This window comes from Delphinus delphis, chromosome 8 (assembly GCF_949987515.2).
Source record: "Delphinus delphis chromosome 8, mDelDel1.2, whole genome shotgun sequence".
NCBI lineage: Eukaryota > Metazoa > Chordata > Mammalia > Artiodactyla > Delphinidae > Delphinus > Delphinus delphis.
In genome coordinates this window covers 109,136,054-109,160,448 of record NC_082690.1, presented here as the reverse complement: position 1 = coordinate 109,160,448, position 24,395 = coordinate 109,136,054, and the positions used below count along the sequence as shown (strand labels likewise).

Genomic DNA, 24,395 nt, shown 5'->3' with positions numbered 1-24,395 from the left:
CACCAGCCACGCACAGGTGGGCTTCGGGGCCAGGGCTGCAGGGGGCCCAGGGAGTCCCAGCCCCTGCACCCCTGCACCCACGTCTGCCTCCACCCGTCCCTCTGTGCCCTCCAGGCCCCTGCAACTTGCTTAACGTTTCCTGATAGCTGTTTTTTTTTCTCCTCTCCTCTTACAGCAACAGATTAAAAAACAACACCCCAACCCAAGCTCCGATATGCTCCAAACCTCAACCTGCCGCCAGAAGGGGGAAGTGAAACCCGGCTGGGGGTGAGGGGAGGCTCCGGGGCAGCCGCCCCAGGAAGCGCTGAGAGCTGCAGCACACACGCACAGCAGGGACCAGCAGGGACCAGCCAGAAGCCAGCCCCAGCCCATGGCCATGGCGGAAGCTCCCAGCCACCCTGGCTCCGAGGAGCTGCTGGTGGAGGAAGGCACAGGGTAAGGCCCGGGCCGGGCCGCGTGAGCGCTGTGGGCCCAAGAAACCTTGGCCTGTACACGTTGCCGGTGGAGGGGGGGGATGCTTAACTCGGAGCCCAATGGCACCCTTGGGGCTCAGGGGAGGCACACAGGCTGCAGGGGACCCCGTCTCACCCAGGGCAGGAAGACGCCTCTTCTGTCTGCCTCTGCAGCTGGGTCTCACTGGGAGAGTCCGGGTTCCCCACCAGCTAGTGGGATGCTGACCCAGGACCAGGAAGCCTGGACGCCTGGTACAGGTCCAGGATGTGGCCTGGACACCCGGGGAAGAAACCAGGCCGTGAGCGGGCAGTGCCGAAGCCGTGTGGGCAGGAGGTGGGGAGGCCCCAGGCCAGGAAGCCTGGCCTCGGGATCCTCAAAGCCTGTGCCGGAGGCCTGGCCGGGCCCCCTCCCCCAGGCTGCCCCCTCCCGGTGCTGCTGGAGGCCGAGGTTGCCGCAGGTTCTGAGCGCCAGGCAGGCGCCGTTGGTCGGGGGTGGGATGTGAGGGGACACGAGCCGAGGCTGTGCGGCTTGCCAGCGAGAAGGCCCAGACGTGTGGCCGCAGCCAGAGCTGGGCAGAGGAGCTATGGGACCCAGGCTCCCTCAGGAGGCGCACTCCCCGCGGCCCCCCACCCCCACCCGGGCCTGTGCAGGGGCAGAGGAGGAGGGTCCCTGGCTGGGGGAGGGCTGCTGAGGGCAGGCATCCACGCTGAGCCACACCGTGGGGGTCCGACTGCCCCAGGGGGCAGGTGCCAGAGAGATGGGAGTGGTCAGGGCTTCGGGAGGGACACGTGTTCTGACAGTCAGGGGTGGGAGCTGTGTGGAGAGAGACCACCAGCCCAGGAGGAAGGGGGCAGGGGCTGCGGCTTCTGCCCCCGCGAGCCAAAGGGAAGGAGCAGGGGCTCCAGGCTGGGGGACATGTGCAGCCACAGCACGGGGCTGGAGCCGCCCAGGGCCGGCCCCCGCTTGCCCCAGAGCTGCTGCTGGCGGAGGGGGTCCCACTAGGACCCCCGCTGAGCCCCCGAAGGCAGGGCTCCCCACAGCCTCAGGGTTGACTTGCAAAGTGGATCCAAGCCCAGCTCTTCTGCGTGATTCTGTGATGCTGCCTCTATCGATAACGAGAGGACAGAAATGTGTGCAGGGCGTGCGTGCGTGCGTGTGTGTGTGTGTGTGTGTGTGTGTGTGTGCGTGCGTGCGGAGGAAGATTGTCTTCTCCATGCTGAATACCACGGGGACCTGGTGCGGGGGCTTCAGGGGGCCGAGCCCTGGGGGAGTGGAGAGGCTGGGCAGCTGGGATCCGGCGGGGGGCTGTTGTTGTGGGGGAAGGGCATGCTAGACGGGACCCATTGCTCGCTTGCCGCCAAGGAGGGGAGGGGGGCACGGCCCAGGCTCTGTGCCCTGAAGACAGCCCCATCCTTCTAGGGAGGCAGGTCGCTCCACACACAGCAGGTGACTGGGGAACAGCTGTGTCCCCGCTCAGAAACGGCTCCGTACGTCAGCGCTGTCCGGCCCTGGGCGCCTCCAGCCACCTCATGCCCATAGAAGGGCACGGCTTGAGCGGCCTGGCAGGGCCTGGCCCTCCTTGGCCCCCTCCTTGACCCCCTTCCCAGCTGTCGTGCATGCCGAGGAGAGGGAGGCGGCGGTGGAGGGCACGGCCGCCAGCCCAGGTCGCGGCGGCGCGCTGGTGCCTGTCCCCGGGCCTCGGGCTGCACCTGTGCGGGGTCCATCGGGGGCTCGGTTGGAGAACTGGCTGGACGCACCCCCAGGCCCTTGGAGCCTGGGCGCCCCAGCGACATCACCCCCACGGGGGTGGGTGTGCCGCTGACATTTCAGAGTGAAACTGAGACCCAGGGTGGGTGGGGTTCTCGTTTCACAAGGTGACTAAGGGAAGCAGGGATTTTCCTGTCCGAGGTGAGGGAGAAAGTCCCCGACGCCTAGGCAGGGGACTGAGGCTGGGAAGCCCCGCCCAGGGGCCCCCAGGACAGCCAGGGTCTGCTGGGGTCGGAGCCGAGCAGGTGAGACCTGCCCCCCTGCCCCCCTGCCCCCCATTGCTGCCCATGGGGGCTTTCAGGTCTGTGGATCCAGGGCAGGCCGTGCCCCTCCAACTGGCCAACTTGGGCCATCCCCTCAGACTGCCCCAGACCCCTCGGGGGCCCCATGTGCACCCCAACCCTCCCCAAGGCCGGACGGAACCACGCTGGGCCCTTCCCCTGTCTGCACCCAGGCAGGACTCCTGCTGCCGCCGGGAGATAGGCTTGTAAGCCCCCTGGGCCGCCCCCTGCCGCAGCCCAGCCCCTCCCTGGTTGGCCCGGATGACAGGGTGGTCTCCAGGCCCCTGTCAGATGAGGGTCCTGACAGCAGCAAGAGGCCCCTGGAGCTGGCAGGCGTGGGGCCGTGAGTGTTGCCTTTGCTCTCCTGGGCTCTGAGTTCCAGGTGCAGGCGGTAGGAGGCGGGTGGGCACAGAGCCCCAGGGCACACGGCACCGGCTGCTGCACCTGGCCTAGTACTTTCTGGGGCGACTGCGCCTTGGCCCTTAGGCCTCAGTTTCCCCATGTACACGGTCAGAGTCACAGTACTCAGCAGTCACTCAGCCACGCCAGCCTCGCCAAGCTCTGCAAGCCAAGGTCCTCACTGTACAGCCAGTGAGGCAGGTGCTAGGGCCTCCCTTTCCAGGGGCAGAAGCTGAGGCTTAAGGGTTGAGCCTGCTGCTAGCATGTGTTTCCTAACGCGGCTTCCCTGCAGCGGCTCCTTGGGGAGCCCAGGCCCCCTGCGACCCGGCTAGGACTCAGGGTGACCCAGGGGTGTCTGGGCTGCCCCTCGTAGGTGCTCAATAACCCCACCACTGCTGGTCCCTGAGGTTCCCATGAAGACGAGGGCCACCCCGAATAGGGTACAGCTCAGAAGACACCCCTAGGGACCTCCTCCAAAGCAGAAAGGGGACTTAGCTTGGCTATAATGAGCTGGTCCTCTCCAGAGCCACCTGGAAAGGAGCCCTCAGCTTCTCTCTCAGGCCCCAGCCCTGAGCCCTTTGCATCTGGGGATCCTCTTTCTAGGGGGGCCCTGGGCCATAAGACAACCAGTGAGGGGAGTCCCCAAAACTCCCCAAACCCTGAGTGCAACCGAGGCAGACAGAGTCAGACCCTCTCTGCCGATGATGAATTGAGACTTAGAGGGGAAAGCACAGGCTGGGGGTGCAGGGCCAGGGGATGTTCAGCCAAACGGGAATCCAGGCCCGTGGTTGGGAAGCCAGCCCAGCCCCTGCCCCTTCCCCCATACCCATGAGCCTGAAGGGAGGGGGCTGGGGCCTGTGCGGGTGTGGAGTTTATAGGAGATAAGAGGATTGAGAAAATCAGGCCTCCTAACACTGCCCAGACAGCACAGCCCTGCAGTGCCAGACACAGGCAGATAAGGGGGGGTGGGGGTGGGCGGTGGCGGTGGTGGCGGGAGAGGAAAGCCCCGGCCCTTTCCCGGGGTCAGGCCAGTCTGTCCAAACTCCATCAGCTAACTGTCTCCAAGCCGGGAAGGTGGGAGTTGGTGGGTTAGCAGGGGGAGCACTGTCTGGTCTCACTGGCTGGCAGGGAGGGGCTGTCTGGGAACCTAGGAACTGAGTCCACCTCACCCCGTAGGAGTGGGAGGACCTCGGGGCTCTGGCCTCAGAGCCTGGAGCAGGGCCAGCTCTGGGGGTGGGCATTTGCAGAGGTCAGCAAGGACAGCCGGCAGAGGGTGGGGGTGACAGTAACTGGGGGGTAGTAGTGGTGGGTACAGCCTCGGCTTCCCCACTACCCCAGGAGCTGTTGGTGAGGACAAGAGGCTCACTGCCCTGCTCTATGCCTGGCAGGTGGTATCACAGATGCTGTTCCTTCCTGCTCCCAGGGAAAAGCACAAACCCCTCACTCTGAAGGTGTCTGTACCCCCTCCTCCCTAGGGAGAGGAAACTGCTTTGTTGATGGTTTCCCTTCTGAGGTCCCAAGGCTGCCAGCTCACCCTCTCCTCCTCTCTCAGTTGCCTCCCTTCGAAAGATAAATGGGACATGGGACAGATGCACCTAGCTAGTTGATTCTAGAGGAATCTGGAAAGAAGCCTTCAGTCCTTCCCCAAATCCCAGCTTCATCTCTATACCCACCACTACACCACCCTGGCTCCTCTCCCTTTGCTGGACCTAGGCACATATAAGACAGATGAGTACTCAGTAACACCACTCTACTTGGAGTCTCCCAGAAGCCACTGAAACCACCAGCCCTGACCCCTCTTCTGCACCCCACCCCCCATGGGCTCTCACTGCTTAATGCACCTTTCTTTGGGATACAGCTCTATAAGCGTGGACTCGTGTGTGTGTGTGTGTGTGTGTGTGTGTTGAGAACATCTGAACAAGAGGGCAGATCCCTCCCTCTCCAGCCTCTATTTAAGTTCTATTGTGGTACTCAGCCTACTGGGGAGAGGGTATGCTCTCTTATGTTCTTCAGCCACAAGCTTATGAGCCATGTCTTAGTCACAGAAGAAAGAAAAAAGGCTCGACAAGAGAGAAAAGTGTGAATGAAAGAAAAGGTAGATGAAGAAAGGTAGGAAGCAGGAACAACTGGATGATGGATGGATGAATGGATGGATAATAGGTGGATGGAGGGATGGATGGATGGGTGGATTGATGAGTGAGTAGATGGATGGATGATGGGTAGAGGGACAGATGGGTGGATGAATGGGTGGACGGATGGATGGTTGGATAGATGGGTGAATGGATGGGTGGATGGATGAATGGATGGTTGGACAGACTAATAATGGCTGAATTGATGAGTGATTGCATAGATAAATTGTTAGTAGATGGATGGGTGGATGGATGAGTGGGTGGATGGATGAGTGACTGGATGGATAGATGGAAGAGGGAATAGATGCATGGAAGGATGAAGGGTAGAGGGATAGGTGGATGGATGGAGAGGTGGATGGGTGGATGAATGGATGAGTGGATGGATGGAAGGATGAAGCGTGGATGGATAGGTAGATGGATGGATGGAGGGATTGATGGATGAGTAAATGGGTGAATGAGTGAATGGATGGAGGGACGGATGGGTGAGCGAATGGATGGGTAGATGGATGGATGAATGAATGGTGGGAAGATGGATGCATGGGTGGGAGGGTGGATGTTTGAACAGATGGGTGGATGGATGGATAGGTGGATGGATGAGTAGATGGAGGGAAGGATGGATGGATGCATGGTGGGTAAATGGATGAATAGGTGGGTGGATAGATGAGTGGGTGGATGAATAGGTGGATGGATGAGTGAATGGATGGATGGATGGATGGATGGATGGATGGATGGGTGATGGGACAGATGAGTGGTGGGTAGATGGATGGGTGGATGAATGGATATAGGTTGGTGGATGGATGGATGGATGATGGACGGATGGATAGGTAGATGGATGAGTGAATTAATGGATGGAAGGATGAAGGGTGGATGAATAGATGGATGATGGGTAGATGGTTGGATGAATGAATGGATGGATGGAAGGATGGACGGACAGATGGATGGATGGATGGATGAGTGAATGAACGGGTGAATGGATGGGTGGGTGGATGAGTGGATAGATGAGTGTATAGATGAATGTTGGGTAGAATAATGGGTACAGAATGAAGGGATGGTTGGATGGATAGATGATGGGTGGATGGATGAGAAGACAGGTGAATGGATGGATGAATGAATGGATGGATGGATGGATTATGGATGAATGAATGTGTGGATGGACGGGTGAATATATGGATGATGGATGGATGGATGGATGAGGGGTGGATTAGTGGATGGCTGAATGGGTGGATGAATGGATGAGTGAATGGTTGGATGGATGGATGGGTGGATGGACGGGTGATTGGATAGATGAATTTTGGGTAAATGGATGGGTGGATGGATAGGTGAGTGGATGGATGGATGTATAATGGGCAGATGGATGGATAGACGGATGGGTGATGTATGCATGGATGAGTGAATGAATGGATTGATAAATGTATGAATGGAGGGATGTTTGGATGGATAATGTGTGAATTGATTGGTGGATGGGTTGATGGACGGATGGATGGATTGGTGGTTGGATGGATGAGTGAATGGATGAGTGGATGGATGGGTGGATGGATGGATAATGGGTAGATAGAAGGGTGGATGGGTGGATGGATGGGTAGATGGATGGATGGATGTGTAATGGGTGGATGGATGGATTGATGGATGGATGGGTGGATGAATGAAGGGATGGGTAGATGGAGAATTATGGGTGGATGGATGGGTAGATGAGTGGATAGATGGATGGACGAGTGAACGGTTGGATGGGTGGATGGATGGATAGATGGAGGGATGAGTGAATAGATGGACTGATGAATGATGGGTGGCTGAATGGGTGGATCGATGAGTGGATGGATGACTGTATGGGTGGGTGGATGCATGAATGAGTGAATAAAGGAATGAATGGATGCATGGATGATGGATGAGTGGATGAGTGGATGGCTGGATGGGTGGATGGATGGATGGGTGGATGGATGGTTGGGTGGATGGACGGGTGATTGGATAGATGAATTTTGGGTAAATGGATGGGTTGATGGATAGGTGAATGGATGGATGGATGTGTAATGGGCAGATGGGTGGGTGATGTATGTGTGTATGTATGTATGGATGGGTGAATGAATGGATTGATAAATGTATGAATGGAGAGATGTTTGGATGGATAATGTGTGAATTGATTGGTGGATGGGTGGATGGATGGATGGATGGATGGATGGATTGGTGGTTGGATGGACGGATGGATGAGTGAATGGATGGATGGATGGATGGATGGATGGATAATGAGTGGATAGATGGGGGGATGGGTGGTTGGATGGGTGGGTGGGTGGATGGATGGATGGATATGTAGTGGGTGGATGGATGGATGGGTGGATGGATGGATGAATGAATAGTTGGATAGATGGAGGTTGAGTGAATGAACAGATGGATGATGGGTGGATAAATGGGTGGATATATGGGTAGATGAGTGAATAGATGGATAGATGGATGGATAGATGAATGATGGGTGGATGAATGGGTGGATGGATGCGTGAATGAATGAACGGGTAGATGGATAGATGGATGGATGAATTGGTGTATGGACACACGGAGTGGAATTATGAATTGGTGGACGGGTAGATAAATGTAATGTTACAGATAAACGACTGGACAGATGAATATAGATGTAATTGGATAATGGGTAGAGTTTTAGATGAACAGATAGGCAAATATAGAAAGAGACAGAAGAATAGGAAGACAGATACTGAGTAAATAGATGTATGGCTTGGTGCTGGATGAACTATTGAAGAGATAAATTGGTGAAGAGTCAGACCTAAATCAGGGATTTTTCACTCACTGTTCTCTTTTCCTAGAACACTTTCTTCCATCAATGTGTGGAGCTACTCCACTCAAGTGTCTTTACAAGTAAGGAAAGGCTTATTCCTCCCCATGAGGCTTTCTTTGACTCTCATATATAAAATGTCACCCCCCCTCCATAACTCCATATCCTCTTACCCTGAATTCCATCTTCTATAGCATTTACCGCCATCTGATACATTGCAATATATATTTCCTTGTTTATTTATTTTTTATTCCCACTAAATGTCATTTTGTGAGAACAGGAACTTTGCTAATTCTAAACAACTCCAGCACCTAAAAAGTGAATACAGTCAGCATTCAATAAGTTTGTGGAAAAATATATGGATAAGTGGAAAAATATATAAAGATAAATTTAGAGATGAATGACTAGGTGGTTGTTTGGATGAGATGTGGATGAATGAATAGATGAATGAAAATAACCGTAACTAACATTTATTGGCAATTTACTATGTTCCAACTACTGTTTTAAGTATTAACTCATTTGGATGGCCTTATGGGCAAAATAATGGACAACTATGTATATGGCAGGACAAACATATACGTATTCATGCACAATTGGATGTCTGACTTGCTAGGTGGCAAGACGGTTAGACATATGGATGGATGAATAGGCAGATATACGAATGGATCTATGAAAGGGAAGGATAAATAGTAAACTATTTAGATAAATGGGAGGACAGTAGAATATTTGGAGAGATAGAAGAATGTATTAAAGAATGAACAAATAGTTCACCAGTTGCATATATGGGCAGATAGATATACAAATTGATGAATACATAGATAATAGTAATTAACATATTGAGTAGATATTATGTTCAGGATAGGTGGATGACTAGCTAAATGCTTCTTTTAAGTGTGTTACATGTTTTACATGTATTAAGGCATTTAAATAAATGGATGGATGGATGGGTATGTACATGGATGGATGAATGGAGGGATAGATGAGTGGGTGGGTGGGTGGACACTTGCTCAATGAAGAAATGTAAAGAAATAGGGATGGACGTGAGTATATACACATTGAATGGATTGAATGAATTGATGGAAGAATATATTGCTTACATGGACAATTGAATGGATAGATATATTGAGAAATTGATGGATTCATAGACGATACAAGGAAAAACAGATAGCTGTATAGAGAGGACAGATGGAGAGCATGGATGGATGGATGGATGGAGGATGGATGGACAGATGGAGGATGGACTGATGATGGATGGAGGATGGATGGATGGGTGGATGGATGGATGGATGGACTTACGGAGTATGGATGGATGGACGATGGATAGAGGATGGATCAATAGATGATGGGTGGAGGATGGATGGATGGAGGATGGATGGAGGATGGGTGGATGGTGGATAAATGGATGGATGGATGGATGGATGGACAAATAATGGTACAGTTGACATCAAATACTCTGCCCTATTGTTCGCGTTGGGACATGCCCTAATTGGGAAACTGAGTCCTGACCACCGCATTTAAAGATCTTTTCTTGCTACCTCCCACCCATCAGTCTGATGAATAATCGTGCAACACTATTTAAGTTCTAGTGACAGGAAACTCCTGCCACCCCAAGGCAGCCCTCTACCCTGTGGAAATATTTTTCCTTCTTTTGAACCAAAATATACTTTGGCACATTTCATGCCTGGCTGTCTGTGACTGGGATTCCAGCAGTAAGAGCAGGAGGCAGGGGGAGACGGGCAGGTTGAGATGGAAGGGAAACACACGCTTACTTTCCCTGGGTGATCTGGCTCCGCTCGAGGCCTGGCCCCGTCGCCCTCCCTCCTCCCACCAGAATCCTGAGGTCTCTGCAGCTCCGGCTGGAGGCTGGGGATGGGCAACGGGCACAGCTGTTCTCTGCGGCACACCCCACATTCTCTGGCTCCTCTGGGTTGTGCGGGGGGAGGGGCAGGCTGTGGGCCACGGGACACGGCCTGTTACGTGGGGGGGCGTCTGAGCCGGACGTCCCGACCCCCACAAAGTCTTCACCAGACAGCCACCACCTGAGCCACTGGGACCTATGGGCCACGTGGAATTCTTCTGACGCCGCTGCCCCCTCCAACACCCAGGGATTCACCCACGTGTCCACCTGCTTGCCGGTCCGAGCCTAACCTGACCCTTTGTCCACTCACACATATGCAGGTGCTCACTGGCCCTGACCGCCTGGCACAGCCAGAGGGCAGACTAGCTGGGGAAGCAAGAGGGCCATTGCTCTGCGTGCGGCCGTGGGGTGGAGGGAGGTGGCCGGGCCAGTGCTGTGGTGGCCAGCTGTCGGTAGACGGGCTTGGTTCCGGCTGTGCCGGGCCCCTGCTCTCCGACCTCGGGTACTAGTCTGAGCCTCGGTTTCCCCATCTGGGACACAGGTACGGTGGCATCTGCCTGTCAGGGTGGTCGTGGGCGTTGGCGAGCCTGGTGAGGTCCTGGATGTGAGATGGCTCGGCCCGGAGCTGGCCCTCGGCGAGTCCCGGCGAGTCCCAGCGAGCGAGCCCGAGTCTGGTCCCTCCCTGGTCCGGCCACTCGCCTCGCGTGTGCTCCAGTGAGTCACGGCGACTCAGCCCAACCGGAGAAACAGTGGGCTGGGCTGCTCCTCCTGGGGCCTTGGCCAGAGCCCGGGGGCAAGGGGGGCCGCTGGCCAGGCCACCACACCGACCTCGTGCCACTGGCCACTTCTGGGGAGCATGGCTCTCCCATCCCGACGGGAGAGGCTGTGTTGGCCTCTGCCTTGTGGGGTGTCGCTGCTCCGACCTTCCAGTGCCGTCTGGCAGGGGACGGGGGAGGGCAGCAGCCTCCCCACTGGGGAGCAGACAGGATTCCTGGGGTGCCCCGGCCTCCCCCGTGAGGTGATAACAGGAGCAGAGGGCTGGAAAGAAACAAAGGGAAAATGGAGAACGGGAGGGAGGGGAGAGGAGGGAGGGGGAGGAGGGAGAAGAGGAAGGGAGGGGAGAGGAAGGGAGGGGGAGGGAAGGAGGGAGACAGAGATAGAGACAGAGAGACACCAGAGGGAAAAGAAAGGAGAGAGGGGCTGAGTGTGGGACCAGGGAGGCCGGGGGGCAACGGAGGAAGGAGCACGGGCCCCGGGCCGGGCTGGGCAGGGCCGTGGAGAGGGCCAGAGGGCAGCTAGGCCAGGGCTGGGCAAGGGGAGAGGCGGGCAGGGATGGGGAAGCAGATGTGGGGGACCAGGCACCAGTGAGCGATGGAGATGGGATGCAGGAGGGAGGAGCCTGCAAGGCAGGGAGCGGCCGCCAAGGTGGCCAGGGCAGGGGAGGGGGGAGGCGGGAGAGGAGGAGGGAGGGAGGCTGCCGCCTGCCCATCACAGGCCTCTGAGGTCCTGCTAAGCCCCCAGGCTGCTGGGCTGCGAGGGTTTTCTCTCTGACATTTTTACTAGTCTCAGAAGGAGGGGGAGGTGGAGGTGGAGAAGACCGAGGGGGGCGGGGGAGGGGGCTGGGGGGAACCAACGGGAAGCAGCTGCTAGGCGTCCTGGAGCGGGAGAGGGGCCGCGAGACCCAGAGTCCGCGAGGCCGCAGAGGCAGGGACAGAGGGGCACTCGGACAGCCCGGGGGCAGCCAGTGGGGAGCTGGCCCAGGGGACCCCCAGGGGCCAGAGGGGCCAGGACAGACAGGCGGAGGGTCACAGACCAACAGACACAGAGAGGAGGCAGGGGAGGGGGTGTCAGAGCCAGAGACCAGCCAGCCAGCCAGAGGGAGAGACAGAGCAAGAAGGAGGGAAAGGGGGAAGGAGAGAGAGAGGGGGGAGAGGGTCCCAGTGGCAGGGGGAGTGGAGGGGGCAGGGCAGCCGCAGAGGGCCGCAGGCAGGAGCCTTTGAAGAAGCAGCCGCAGCGTCCCGTCCCCAGGGCTGGGGTCAGGCCAGGTCGCCGGCCAGGCGGGCGGCCGCATCATGAGCAGCTCTGCGCTCCTGAGAAGGAATTCTAGCAAACAGGGCCTGGAGAGCCTCCTGAGGTAGGTCCCTCCGCCCAGGCTGGGGCGCGGAGGGCAGGGCAGGGTGCCCGCGCTGGTGCCACCCACGGAGGACTGGCACCGCGGAGCCTGGGCCGCCTGGGCGTGGGGCTCCCCAGCCTCCCCCAGGAGCCTGGCCCCAGCCCGGCAGCTCTGCGGCCCCTGTGCCGCGGGCAGGGTGTGGGGTGCACCAGGCTGTGGGCCTGGCGTGCGCACGTGCGTGTGGGTGCGTGCGTGCGGGCCCGTCCCTTCCTCTGCGCCCCCAACATCGCGTCCTCTTCTCCCAACTGCACCGCCGGGCCTCAGGCAGTGGCCACTCTCTGCTCGAAGACCCTTCCCCGGGCCCTGGGTCTCTGCGCAGGCTGCACTCCCCGGCTGAAGAGCGTGGCCCCAGCGTGGCCTCCGAGGCCTCCTCTGGTCCTGCAGGCCCTCGGGGACTGTCCAGTCACCCCTTACTTTACAGATGATGAAACTGGACTTAGTACCACATTCACCACCCCGGCCCTTCGGGCACCAGCCCAGCGCGGAAGGGGCCGCGGGCCACGTGAGTTCTTGGGCCTCAGAGCCGGATCTTCCCGAGCTGGAATCCTGGCTCCTGCATCCTCGGGCCATGGGCCAGTGCCCAGTCCTCTCTGGGCCTCAGTTTCCTCCTCTGTAAGGTCGGGGTGTGGTGGCCCTGCCTCGCAGAGTCCTGGAAAGAGAGCAGAAGCAAAGTGCCGCAGGTGGGCTCAGAGCCGCTGCGCACTGTGGGCGGCTCCCTGCCTCCCTCTGAGCCGCCTGCAATGCCCTTCCTCCTCCTCCACCCTTCCAGGCATCTAAGGCCCAGCGGAAATGCTGCCTCCTGCGTGCAGCCCGCCTCGGCTTCTCCTGAGCTTGGAGGACTGCCCTCTTCCGCCAGGCCTGCGGGCCTGCTCCCTGCCCCCTTGGACGGCATGGCACAGGCTGGGCAGGCTGCCAGCTCCTGGAGGGCACCGGCATCCCTCAGCATTCCCAGTCCACCCCAGCTCTGACTCTGGGATGAGGGGGTCAAGGTGTGCAGGTGGGCTTAGCAGCCTCTGAGGGGAGTTGAGAACAGCCCCGGGCCCCGTCAGCAGGGTCTCTGCAGTCACGGAGGGATGGCTCTCTCCCTGCCCCACCCTGGCCTGGCCTTAGGGCTGCGACCCCAGGGTGGGGCCCAGAGAGAGGGTTGGAGGGGGCCCTGCTGGGCGTGCTCCCTTGGGGCCCCGCTCTGCCCGTGGAGAAGGCAGGCCCCCCTGGGTCTCCTGGGCTTCACACCTGCCCAATCCACGTGTCTCAGGCGGGACCTCCCGTTCCTGTCAGTTGGGATGTGTCCTCCCAGGAGTCACTGCTGTCCCCCGTCCCCAGTCTGTGGTCCAGGAACAGAGGAGTGCCTGCTGGGTCAGTCCCCGGGGCTCCCCAGCGCCATGTAACAAATGGGGAAACCGAAGCCATGGGAGCGCGTTGCCCAGCCCACTGTGGGGGGTGGTGCAGGGGGAGCCCCAGGGCCTGGCTGTGTGCACAAGCATCTGTTGTCACAAGCATCCGTCCAGGTATGGCTTTGGCTCAGCTCCCAGACCTGGTGCCAGGTTGCTGACCTGGGTGAGCGGGGGGCGAGCTGGAGGCGCCAGCGGGGCTCAGAGGGTGCAGCTGGACTGAGGGTGGGGGCAGGTGGGCACGAGCCCCGAGGACCCAGGCATGTGGCCAGCCAGGGCAGGGACGGGAGGAAACCTCCCTCTGAGCTCCCCGGGGACTCCCGCTGTGGAGGGTGGGGCGGGGGGGGGGGGAGCACGCAAGGGTCCCTCGTGAAGAGTCGTGGAGTGCGTCTGTCCGTCCGGCCACGCTGAGCAAGCCCCCTGCACGTGGTCATGCTCCCGACGACGTGCACAGACCCGCACACGCTCCAGGCCCCTGACCCAGCGGCCGGCGGGGCTACACATCACACACCACACACAGATGTGACTTCCTGCCACCCTCTCTCCCGAATCCAATGGGCCTGCCGGCCGACAGGCCCCTTGTCCCCGATGGGAACAGAAAACAAGACTCGGAGAGGCTATGAGTCGCCCCGGGTCCCCTTGGGAGTGGGGAAGCTGTCCCCCTCGCCCGCTGCCTCACCCCAGTCCCTCACCTCGAACGCCTGGGTGCAGGGGAAGGGGGCCAGCAGAGGGGGCGCCGTCCCCTCTGTGACAAGCGCCGCGAGGGTTTGCTGACACCAGCAGTGGCTGGGGTGTAGACTGAATCCAGTTTAAGTGGATTAAAAGCGACCCTATGGGCCCGTAGGGAAATCGCCTCCCCGCCCCGCCCGCACCCCTCACCCAAGCGGCTCACGCTGGGCTGCGGCGTGTGGCCACCGGGTGCTGAGCGGAGCCGGTAGGCGGGCAGGGTCGGAGCCCAGGGCTGACCCCCTCCCCAGCCCCCGTGCCCCCAAGCCCAGCTCTGGCTGGGAGTCACTCCTGGACTCCTCCAGCCACCCTGGGGGATCCAAGCCTCTCCCCAGGCGCCCCCCCAGTGTTAGGGGCCGTCGGAGGGCAGCGAGAGGACCCTGGGTCCATTCACTCCCAGAGGACGCTGACTCGGGGCCACCTGCCGGGTCACACGGTCCTCAAGGGCCTGGCTTTTTAAGGTAGGGGCTGAGCTGGCACAGTGCAAGGGGCTCCTGGTCCCCCAGGGGAAGCTCTGGGCGCCAGAGGAGCCCCCAGCCCCCGGCTCCCAGCACACATCCACCTCGGACACGTTGGTGATCTCCATGCCTGGCTCTCCCACCCTGGCCAGCCTGTCCCAGGAGGCCTCTAGGGAGCCCAAGTGGCAAGAGGGCGAGGGATGGGGCCGGCTGCGTTCTGGGCTGGCCCACGGGGACTGGGGGAAGCCAGGCCAGAAACTACGGTGTCAGAGGGGCGTGGCTGCTTTGGGCCCACCCAAGGGCCCGCATCCGGGGGTGGGGTGGGCGCCGGGCGCCCGGTGGGCGGTGCTGCCACGGGTCCGGGTGGTCTGTCGTTCAGAGCGGGTACTGCCCTGGGAGCCCGGGCGAGCCAGCAGCAGGGGGTACAGGGACCAAGTGGCCCAGCCCCTTGGGCAGGGTGTCAGGGCCGGAGCCCAGAGCGCTGAGGTTCAGGCCAGGCTCCAGCCCCGACCCGCAAACCAGAGTGGGAGAGAGCGGCAAGTGAGTGGCGGCCAGCGCGCACCGGGCACCTGGGGGCTGGCGCCCCTGTCCCTGCCAGAGCCTCGAGACGGCGCCCCACGGCTCCTGGGCCCTGAGGGACAGCTGGACAGGGTGTGGGCCCCAGGAGCGGCTCAGCACAGGTGGGTGGCCAGGGGCTGACCCACTGCAGGTGGGCGCTGGGTGGCACCAGACCCCGGCCCACCCCAGGAGGCGAGGGTGCCGGGCACATGAGGGACGGCTGCTGCCCATGACGGGCGGGGAGGTCCTGAGGCTTGTGGAGGTGAGGCTGCGGCTGGGGTGTGCCCTGTGGACCCTGAGGCTCTCCCGCCGGGATGTGTCCTTCCCGGTGGTGGGTGGAAGAAGTGGGGGGAAGACAGAGTGGAGAGGGCAAGGGGCAGCGGGGCCCCTGTGAAGACAGAAAGGGGACGTGTGGGGACAGGACGGGATGAGGGCAGGGGACAGGACAGTGGTCAAAAGGAGGGAGAGGCAGCAAAGGAGGGGCTGGACGAGGCAGGAGATGGGGATGCTCGAGGGGTCCTGGGATGAAGGAAGGGGCCCCCGGGGGCCGGGTGGAGTGGGCACCCAGTACGGGGGGATGGGGAGGGCAGCAGTGACCACCGCCTGCGGTGACCCTCCCGGGAAGGTGCGTGAGGGCAGGCAGGTGAGAGAAGGGAAGGCGGGGAGAAAAGGGAAGAGAAGGAGAGGAAAACCCAGTGAGGAGAGGGGAGGAGGCAGGGGGGCCCGGAGGCGGCACCCCATTCCTGGGCTGGGCCCTCCTGGATGGTGACCCAGGGGCTGCGGGGTTGGGACCCTGCCTGTGCCTCCTTGGGGTGGGGGGCCCCCAGTGAGACGCTGCATCTCTGAGCCTCAGTTTCCTTGCCCGTGGAGGGTCACTTTGTCCCTTTAATGGGGTCGTTCCGGCCGAGCCCCTAGCTCTTGGCCAAGACTTTGGGGACAGAGGACCGGGGTCTGGTGGGACATCCAGAAGCGTGGCGCCCCACAGAGCCGCTGAGGCTGAGCCCACACCCCTACCTGTGCGGGCGGGGAGGCCGGGGTGTTGGCCCCGCCCTGGGGGACAGGCAACAGGGTCTGCAGAATCACAAGACACACAGCCAGGGGTGGCATGACAGAGTGAATTAGGGCCGGTCCAATGGCAAAGCCCCTGCACCCCCAGAATGATCGCTCCCAAGGGGTCAGGGATGAAGGAGCACCTTGAAGGAAGGGCTGGGGGCTGCGTGTTGGGGGCTCCGGTGGCACAAATGGTGTGGAGGCATCAGGGAGAGGGTCCCGCTGCTCCGTGCACGTGGGGACCCAGGGATCTCGGGGAGGGCGGAGCCAGGAGCAGACGGACAGGTGGTCAGATGCCAGGCTGCACCTCCTGCCCAGGTGGGCAGACAGGTTTGGACGACGTGCAGACCCCGGGACTCGGCGGAGGAAGAGAACCCCTTTGGTGCCGACCGCGGGGAGAGCCACGTGTGGGGCCTTGGGGAGTGGGAGGTGGACCCGGGGCTCCGCACAGGAGGAGGGGGAGGGGGTGGCAGAGGCTCCAGCCAGTGCCAGCCACCGGTCGCGTGTCCTGGAGCGTGCCAGGGCCTGGCCCCGTGAGCGCTCTGAGGGCTGTGCCAGGCAGTCCCAGCTGGGCTCGGCAGCGTCCGGCTCTCCTGGAGGGCCGTCCGGCGCCAGGAGGAGACTGGGCCGGGCCCGGGGATGCGGCTGGAGCTGGTGCTGTGCGGTCAGCCCCCGGGTCCCATCCCCCGGAGGTCGGCCCGGGTGATGCAGTGTGTAGGCGTAGGGGTGGGCAGGGCGACTCACTGGTGTGAGGATGGGGCGGGGGTGCCTAGGGAGGTCTCCTGGGCTGCCGCGGCATTTGGCCCAGGCCCCCGCGGCGCTGTGGTCAGTGACTCGGAGGGGAAAGGAAAGACCCGTGTGCGTGGGGCACAGGGCAGAGGGGGGAGCGGCGAGCGCAGGGCCAGCGCCGGCCACAGGCACGCCAGCCACCCCCAGCCCAGATGGGCAGGCTGGTCTGAGCAAATGGGGGCAGAGGTGTAGAAGAGCCAATGCCAGGAGGCCGACCATGGAGCCCATCACAAGAGGTAGGCCATCCAGCCAGAGGGAGGTGACAGGCTGGGCAGCGGGACATTCAGCTCTGCTGTGGACCCCACGCTGGGGACCGAGCCTTGACGACCCGGGGGAAGCCTGAGGTAGAGGGGCTCAGGGGCCGCGTGCCCACTTTCCAGGCTCGGCGGGGTCTTCGGGGCCCAAGGCGTGGGGCTCTGTAGGGCTGAGCTGTGAGAGGGGGTAAAGCCCCACGAGGAGGGTCACAGACTCCTTAGGCAGGGCCGTTTGCCAGTGCGTGGGCGCCTGGGTGGCAGTGAACTCCGGCTGGGCACCTTTCCCATCTGGCTGTTTGCGGGGGTGGGGTGGGGTGCTGGGGGGTCCACCCGACCAGCCTGGACGACTTTGGGGTCAGTGGTGTGACGGGCAGGCCTGCCCTGCTGTCGCCCCCACCAGCATCAGAGCCTGGTCCCCCGGGGGCCGCGTGGGTCCCGAGGCGGCCGCTGCGTCCCAGGTCTGGGGAGGAGGCAGCAAGAACCCAGGCGTCCGGCACTGCACGGTGGGCAGCAGCGACTGAAGCAGGGATGGGGGCCCAGCCAGAGGGCAGGGTGGGGTCTTGCATGGGGCGTGCAGCGAGTGGGCCGCACCGGGGAACGGGGGCTGGCACAGGTCTGGGACCGGGCAGGTCTGCGGCAGGATGTAGAGCCGGTGTCCATGGGAACAGAGGCCCCTCCCACACCACCCTGTCCTGCAGGTGGGGAGGCAGGAGACGGGCACACCGGTCTGGGAGGTACCGGGACTGTGGGTCACACGGTAGAGGGTGGGCTTCACCTCTGGACCCCGGGGGAGGATGGGAAGAGAGAGGCGGGGCTGTGGTGGGGGTCCCGGCTCTGTGTGCTGTGCCCCGTCCATGCCCGCCTCCCTTGGCCGCGATGCCCCTCGTCGTGTCTTCTAGCGGCCACCTTCCTCTCTCCCAGGGCCTCCTCCCACTGTGGCCCCTTGTCCCTCCAGGCTGGGTGCAGGCACAGGGGCCCCCTCACCTGAGAGGGCCTCTTGCCAGTGACTGCCCCCCAAATAAAGCTTGCTATAGGGGTCCTCTTCTGGGGCCCTTGAGCCACAGTGTGGGGTCAGCACTGGTTTTCCTGGCGGCCTCTAAGATCTGTAAGGGCAGAGGAAATGGCACCCATCTCTGGGTCCCTAGCACCTGGCAAAGCAAAGTGCTGGCAAAGAAAGGGAGGTGGAGGGAACGGGGGTGGGGAGAGGGAAGGGCATGGGGAGACAGAGGCCCTGGGGATGGAGGAACGCGAGAACACAGGTCATCCCAGGCAGGCTGAGGGGAGCTGTCTGCGCTGGCTGGGAGGCTGTGGAGCAGGTGTCGGGTGTCGGGGTGTCGTCCGGGGTAGCCCGGCCCAGGGAGGGAGGCTGGGGCGGTGACGGTGGGGGGCTGTGGTCCCCCGTCTCCCCTTACCAGGGGAGACCTCAGGCCCTGCAGCATCATCTCCCGCTTTCTTGTCAGCTCTAAGGTGGGGTGCCAGCCGGCCGAGAACCGGGCGGTGGAACTGCCCCAGCTGAGCGGGGTCTGGAGCCGGCAGACGTGGCCCCCAGGGGCCAGTGGGGTGAAGGCCCAGAGGAGACGGGGACGGGGGCTTGGCCCGAGGGTCCCTGGTGGCTGGAGGGCCGAGGCAGAGGCAGCCTCCCCAGTTTGCCCCGGGGCTGGCTGGAAAGTCGTGCAGGAGGGGGTCGTCGCCTTTGGGGGCTCTGGGCAGGGCAGTTGGGGTTCCCCCGAATGAGACGCCCCCCAAGAATTGCCCCACTGGGAGAAGACGAAGGGGTGTTGGGCACGGAGGCCACACTGTGATGCGCAGATTCGGCCCGTCTGCTGTGAGACGGGGCGGTGCCCCCTAGGGGCGGGAGGCAGTGCCGGCGGCGGGGTGGGGTCTGGGCTGACGCACTGCTGATGAACAGGCCCCACCCACAGGCTGCTCTGGCCGCTGCCCCAGGGCCACCGGCCCAGGTCCCAGAGCCCTCCCCTCCCTCGGGGCTGGGGAGCAGCTGCGGTCCTGGGGGGGCAGGACGCTCTGCCCTTCATCTCTGGGCCGCCCTAGGGTGCTGTAGCCTCGGGGCGCGTGAGCCCCTGCAGGGTTGGCCTCTCTCCTGCTAGCTTCCGGCTCCCAGAGGCCTGGCGGTGCCACCTCCCCCGAGCTCCGCCCGGTGCCCTGGAGACACAGCCGCCCTGGCCCACGCCCTTCGGGGTGCCGTCCTCTCTGCGGTTGTGGGGAAAGCCAGCTTTGCAGGTAGATGTCCCCTCATCCAGGGAGGCTTCCTGCACGTGACCTGCTCACGTGGCCAAGAGGGACATGGGGCGGGGTGCGGGCCGGGCCTCCCCTGCTGGGACTGCAGCCTCCTTCTTGGGGACACAGGTCTGCCGGCAGTGCCAGCCGTGGGGAAGCGGGAGCTGGGCCCGCCTCGGGGGGTGGTCTCAGTTTTACTCCCTGCCCAGTGGGTCAGCACCCCTTTTAACGGCTGGGGAGCTTGAGGCTGGGCCTGAGGTCTCCCCCTGCAGAGGAGGGTCAGGGAGACAGTACAGAGCCACAGCCTGGCTCGCCCGGCCTCTCCTCCCTGGAGCGCCTGGACTGCTTCCCAGGCCCAGCAGCGGCCCCTCCCCGGGCAGCCTGGGCCCTCCCTCCTGCCGGGGTGACTGACAGCCATCCCTCCTGCCCCTCCACGCCCCGTCCCTGCGGGCCTCATCGGGTCACCCCGAGGATGGCAACGGGCTCCCCACCTCAGGTCCCCTCCAATCACCCTCCCCCCTGCTCGGAAACTTTGGTCTCCCCCAGACCCACAGCTTAGCCTCTGCACCCCATCTTCCCGGGTCCTTCTCTGCCCCTGAGTCCTGCCCCACAGGACTCTGGAAGAGCTGGCACTCCCACACCCCCAGCAGAGGGGGACCCCGAGGCCCCCAGTGGAGGCTGACCCTGTGACCGCCCCCCTGGACAGCAGGCCCTGGGGGTGCCCTGCAGGGCAGGGAGGGGCCGGAGCAAGGGAAACCAGAGGGAACCTCTGGCCTAGAGCCCCTAGGGGCTTGGTGCCCCCCAGCCTTTCCCTCTCGGGGTCCCCATGGCTCCCTTAGAGGTTATTCATCCCCAGGTGAGCTGGGCCCCTCCCCACCTGCCGTTCCTTCCTACTGACTATCTCCCCGAGGTCTCCACGCACCCCGCACGTCCAAGCTCAACTCAGTGACCGCCGCCCCACAAGGCGGACCCCTCCCAGGTGCCCACCTCTCCCCTCCTGTCCCTTTGCCCCTGCAGCACCCAGGCTGCAGCTTCCCCCCCTAACTGCCCCCCGCCCCCAGCCGGCATCTCCCCCTTCTCCACGTCCCAGCTGGGCCTCCCTCCCAAATGCTGATCTGACGGCACCTGTGCTGGCATGGGCTCGCCCGGGGACACCCCACGGGGGAGGCGGGGCACCACTGGGAGCTCTCCCGCCCGCTGGCCCTGCCTCTGCTCTTGCCCTCAGCCTCTGAGGCTCATCTTTCAGACTCAATTTCAAGTTCGATTCCTGAGCTTCCCTGGACAGTGGGGTGGGGCTTGCCCTGTGGGGTGTCTCCCTGGCATAAGACACCCAGTGGGGTACAGACACGCCCAGGAAGGCACTGCTGAAGGGGGGTGGGCCGGGAGGGGGGCTGGACCAGTGCCAGGGCAGTCGGGAGGGCAGGGGGGCGGTGGCCAGGTTCCCAGCAGCCGCGGCTCCCGTGCCCACACCCTCTGCCACCCCGCCCGCTGCCCACCTGCTCGCTCGGGGCCATCTCTGTGCCTGGCTCACCCCTCACAGCTGCCTCACTGCACAGATGAGTGACAGCCAGCATCCCGGTGCCCGCCGTGGACCCTCCCCCGGGCTGCCTGGGCGGGACCCACGCTGCCCACCATTGAGGAGCACCCCTTGAGTTGTGGGGTGCGGGTGCTGCCCAGGCACCACTGCCTTCTCCTGAGCTCCCGGCGGGGCCCAGTCTCTGCGCTCGGGGGCTGCTCTAAGCTGAGGTGGTGGGGGGTGCGTGCTGTCCCCCAGCCCCGGCAGCCAGGCTGGGTGGCCTCTCTGGGGCTCGGGTCCCCCCACACCCCGTCCCTTCACGCGTGGGCTCTGTGGTCACTTGAGGCGCCGGTTGCTCTGCAGATGTCCACCTTGGCGTACAAGACCCCAGGGCGGGGGCACGGGAGGGGACTGGACACCTTGATGGTCACAAGGAGACAGGGGCCCCCTGCTCCGGCTGGGTGACCAGCCCAGCTCCCCAGGCCTCCCAGCCAGCTCCTGCCCGTGGTATCCAGGGGACAATGGCCAGGAGGGTGCCCTGCAGGTCTCAAGGGGAAGTTCCCCACTTCTGGCCTGGCCCGCAGGCCGGTCCTCCCTTGGGCTCCGGCCCCCCAGCTGAGCCCCGAAGCTCTTTCCAGAAGGCTGAAAAGCTTTCAGCGTCGAGAAGCAGGTGGGGTGGCCGTGAGCTGCCTGCAGGGGGCAGAGTCGAGACGGGACCGAGGCCTGATGCCCCCTCTGGAACCGCCACAGGGCAGGGGAGGAAGGAGGTTGGGACCGCGGGGAGGGCCAGACCGGGCCCAGGACTGGCACCATCGAAGCCTTGGTGGAGACTGGGGGGCTGCGGAGGAAGGAGAGGAGGGGCCCAGTAGGCGGTAGACGCGTTCAGCAGGGCTAGCCCCTGAGCTTGGGGAGCCCAACTGAGGACGGGGGGCCATAGCCGGCCCGTTGGGGTCTGTGCGCACTCGTGTACCTGGTGGGGCGAGGCGCCACGCTGGAGCGTGACGGGGGGGGCTGCAGAGCCCATTCAGCAGCCCCTGGGGCTGAACCCTGGGCGCGCCCGGAGCCAGAGCAGACGCAGGAAAGAGATAATTGCATTTGTGCAGGAACACCAAATCCCTCGCAGCTGCGCACGGGCTGAGCCAGGGCCACGGGCGGGCCGGCCAGCCGACGCCAGCATCCTGACAGCTCCGCCGAGCGTGCCAAGGGGTCTGGGCCGCCGGCCGGGGGCGCCTTTCCCAGGCCAGAGGCCCCCACCCCACCCCAGGAGAGCCGCCCCCCTCTCAGTTCCCAGAACGAAACCCAGCTGTGGAACAGTGAGGGGGTGAGGTCATGGGAGGGGCCAGGAGGGGCCGCATTACTCACATCCTGGGGCAGGCGGGCGGGAAGGGAGGAGGCCCAGAGGAAAGGGGCTGAGCCGGCTCCGTCCTTGGGCCGCCGGGTCAGGGGCTGGGGGCCAGCGCAGCCTCTCCCAGTGTGGGGCTGTGGCGAGACCCCTACCCTGCTACCCTGCTCCGGCCCCCCTGAGCTCCCTGCCCCGAGGGCTCGGGGGTCACATGCAGACGGCGGGGAGCAGGGGTGGCCCTCGGAGGGGCCAGCTCCTCAGGAGCAATGTTCTCAGAAAACATGCCTTGGCCTCTGGCCAGGCGCGTTGTCAGGACGACGGCAGGAAAACACTAAACAGTGCTGGGGCCCCCTGGACGGCCCGGGGCCTGGGCTGCCACCTTGCCCTCACCTTGCTCCCCTGCCCGACTCTGTCAGCACATGGACGTCCGTGTGCACACGTGTGTGCACAAGTGTGCCTGGTGGGGGGCATTGGGACCCGTGCGTGGAGTGTGGGTGTGTGCGCCCACGTGGGCCTGAGTGGGGCTCAGGAGAAAGTGCGTACGTACACGTGTGCATTCCTGCCACGTGTGCGTGTGTGTGTGTGCGCGTGCGTGTGTGTGCCAGGCCCACTGTGCATTGCGCGGTTGAGTGCAGGCCTGCGTGGGGCTTTGCTGGCCGGGACACATCGCCCTACCGGTGGGCTGACCAGGCCGTGTGGCCTCTGCACTCAGCTGTGCCAGGGAAGGGTCCCCGGGGCTTGGGGGAGGGGCCTGGGGGGCAGGAGCTATCGTCCTGAGAGAGGCCCCACCTGGCCCACCACACATCCCACTGGGGCCCGTGTACACACCCCCACATGTTGGCTAAAAAAATCCCAAATGCCCAACACAGCCATCGGCGTGTGCAGCTTGGACATGGCAGTGAAAGGGGTGCAGTGCTGGTCTCACCCCTTGGAGGAATCCCCCCGGGCGCCCCCAGGAGAGGCTGTGGGCACCTTCTGTCCCCCCACTGCCCTGCTAGGCTTCTGCCCTCCGTCTGGAGGGGCTGTTGGTGCTCATGTGGGGAGGAGCCCTGGACCCTAGGTCCCCAACATCCCCGAGATCACCCCAGCCTCTTCCTCCCCAGACAGGACGTGGCCCCCAGCCCCCAGCCGAGGGCCTGGAGCAGGACGCTGATGGGAGCCAGGTGTGGGGGATTAAGTGGCTCCCTGGGGCCCGGGTGGGGAGGGGGTGGGAGTCAAAGTCGCTTCTGAGGAGCGGCACGGGGCGGGGGGCGGACTGGGGGTGCCGAGGGCTGAGCAGGCGGTTCGGTTTGCGTGGCTGGGGTCCCGTGTGGCTGCCGCGGGGGGAGTGGGCCTCGAGCTGGGGCTATGGAGGGGCCTGGCTTTTGTCTGGGAGGCTCCGAGGAGACCTAGGAGAGATTAGATCATGTGCTGGCACGGCTGCCGAGACCACAGAGCCGGCCCACCCTGGCCAGGGGACGGGGGCCCTGAAGGAGCGGGCTGCGGGGTCAGGCGGGGGACACGGCAGGAAGGGGCTGAGACCCCAGCTCGGGGCAGTGAGCGCTGTGGAACGGAGACCCAGGACCCCGCTCCCGGGCTCTGGGGGAGCTGGGGTGGCAGGCCGTGCCAGCTGGCCGAGGCCTGCGGTGCCCACCTGGTGCCAACAGCCTGAGATCTGCTGTGCCGGGGCTAGGGTCGTCTGGCCCCGGACCCCCGGTCTCAGGCCGACCTTGTGTGGACCCGAGGGAGGAACCCCAGGAAGTGTGGGAGTGAGGTCCCCTGCGCCTGCCTCTGCGTGGGCCTGTTTCCCCATTGACAGCACAGCCCGGAGAGACGCTGCACGGGGGCCGGGGGCGGGGGCGGTGTTGGGTGAGCTGAGAGCCCTTTTCGGGTCCTCCAGCAGGGCCGCCGTCTCCCACAGCACGGTGCTCCTGTGGGGCAGGAAGGATCGCCCCTGCTGGGATGGTCGCGTTAGGGGCGTGGCTGCCTAGCTGGGCCGCCTGGGCCTGACCTCAGCCCAGGCCACCAGCGCCCAAGTGGCCGAGGCTACAGCCGCTTGACTCAGGTAGAACAAACGAGTGACCCCACCTGTCCAGCGGCCACAGCCAGCTCTCCGCACCTCCGCCGGCTCTTCCTGTAGCCTCCGGGCCCTGCCTGGGGCCAAAGCTACACTAGCCAGTGTCCTGGCTCCCATGAGGTCCAGGGATCCAGCCTGCTGGAAGGGGATGGAGGGTCTGGTCCCATCCTTGGGGTTTCCCCAG

The 24,395-nt window shown here is 63.1% G+C and overlaps 1 protein-coding gene across 4 annotated transcripts in view; it reads left to right on the top strand.

Annotated features, from left to right (window-relative positions):
- Window positions 1-288: 288 nt before the first annotated feature.
- Window positions 289-24,395, top strand: part of LSP1 (lymphocyte specific protein 1) — a 34,455-nt gene continuing 10,348 nt past the window's right edge. The window contains exon 1 of one of the 4 annotated variants that reach the window (XM_060019512.1): window positions 289-435. In XM_060019512.1, the coding sequence (XP_059875495.1) occupies window positions 371-435 (65 nt within the window). In that variant the 5' untranslated portion in view covers window positions 289-370. Of the gene's footprint in view, window positions 436-11,621; window positions 11,798-16,588; window positions 16,730-24,395 lie in introns of those variants that run through there. The other 3 variants (XM_060019513.1, XM_060019514.1, XM_060019510.1) reach the window with 3 other exon arrangements.